Below are 1,420 nucleotides of genomic sequence, written 5' to 3'. Positions count from 1 at the left end.
CGAGCTGCCCGGCGGCAACGTCAGCGCCAACCAGAGCGCCGCCGACCCCACGCTGTCGCGGGACGTGTGGATGGTGGGCATGGGGATCCTCATGTCGGTGATCGTGCTGGCCATCGTCTTCGGCAACGTGCTGGTGATCACGGCCATCGCCCGGTTCCAGCGCCTGCAGACCGTCACCAACTACTTCATCACCTCGCTGGCCTGTGCTGACCTGGTGATGGGGCTGGCTGTGGTGCCCTTCGGCGCCTGCCACATCATCATGGACATGTGGAAGTTTGGGAACTTCTGGTGTGAGTTCTGGACCTCCCTGGATGTGCTCTGTGTCACAGCCAGCATCGAGACCCTCTGCGTCATTGCTGTGGACCGGTACTTTGCCATCACCTCCCCTTTCAAGTACCAGAGCTTGCTGACCAAGGGCAAGGCACGCGTGGTCATCCTGGTGGTGTGGGTGGTTTCAGCCCTCACCTCCTTCTTGCCCATCCAAATGCACTGGTACCGGGCAGACCGTGATGAGGCCATCCTGTGCTATGAGAAGGACACATGTTGCGACTTCTTCACCAACCAAGCCTATGCCATTGCCTCCTCCATCATCTCCTTCTACCTGCCACTCGTGGTCATGGTATTTGTGTATGCCAGGGTCTTCCAGGTGGCCAAGAAGCAGTTGCAGAAGATAGACAGGAGTGAGGGGAGGTTTCACACCCAGAACAAGGAGCAGGAGCAGAAAGGGGGAGCTGGGCACCGCCGTTCCTCCAAGTTCTTCTTGAAGGAGCACAAGGCCCTCAAGACCCTGGGCATCATCATGGGCACCTTCACACTGTGCTGGCTGCCCTTCTTCATCGTCAATATCGTGCATGTCATCCAGGATGACATCATACCCAAGTATGTGTATATCCTCTTGAACTGGCTGGGCTATGTGAACTCTGCCTTCAACCCTTTGATCTACTGCCGGAGCCCGGACTTCAGGTATGCCTTCCAGGAGCTCCTGTGCCTCCGCAGGTCCGCCCTGAAGATGTATGCCAACGGCTACTCAAACAGCAATGGCAAGAGCGACTACAATGAGGAGGAAAACGGCTACCCCCTGGCATCGGACAAAACCTGCGAGCTGCTCTGCGAAGAGGGCTCCTTCCCTCACCCCGAGGACTTTTTGCGCTGCAAAGGTACTGTGCCTAGCGGGTAGCTTCGAGACGCGATGGGCTCTGGCATGGCACACCTCGGTTATAACGAGGAGCCTTTCTCTCTAAGGAAAAACAACCCCCCAAATAATAGTAACGATCCTCTTCTAGAGCACACCTAAAATCTAACGGCTGCAGGAAACCCCAAACTCGGCAAACCTTCTGCAAACAGGTGGGGGGTTTGCCCCCCCAGGGGCAGGGGCGGGCGGGCTGCTTGCAGTCTCACTGTTTGGGGGCACGGCCGCGGG

General features: G+C 57.6%; 1 protein-coding gene across 1 annotated transcript; it reads left to right on the top strand.

Moving 5' to 3' along the window:
- Positions 1 to 7: 7 nt before the first annotated feature.
- On the top strand, positions 8 to 1,177 carry ADRB2 (adrenoceptor beta 2). Its single transcript, XM_035902500.1, has one exon. The coding sequence runs from the start codon at positions 71 to 73 to the stop codon at positions 1,175 to 1,177; it is 1,107 nt and encodes a 368-aa protein (XP_035758393.1). The 5' UTR covers positions 8 to 70.
- The last annotated feature ends 243 nt before the right edge of the window (positions 1,178 to 1,420 follow it).

Source organism: Egretta garzetta, unplaced genomic scaffold (assembly GCF_000687185.1).
Source record: "Egretta garzetta isolate BGI_Z169 unplaced genomic scaffold, ASM68718v1 scaffold209, whole genome shotgun sequence".
NCBI lineage: Eukaryota > Metazoa > Chordata > Aves > Pelecaniformes > Ardeidae > Egretta > Egretta garzetta.
Note: the sequence above shows the minus strand (reverse complement) of the source record. Positions and strands in the feature narration are given on the sequence as shown.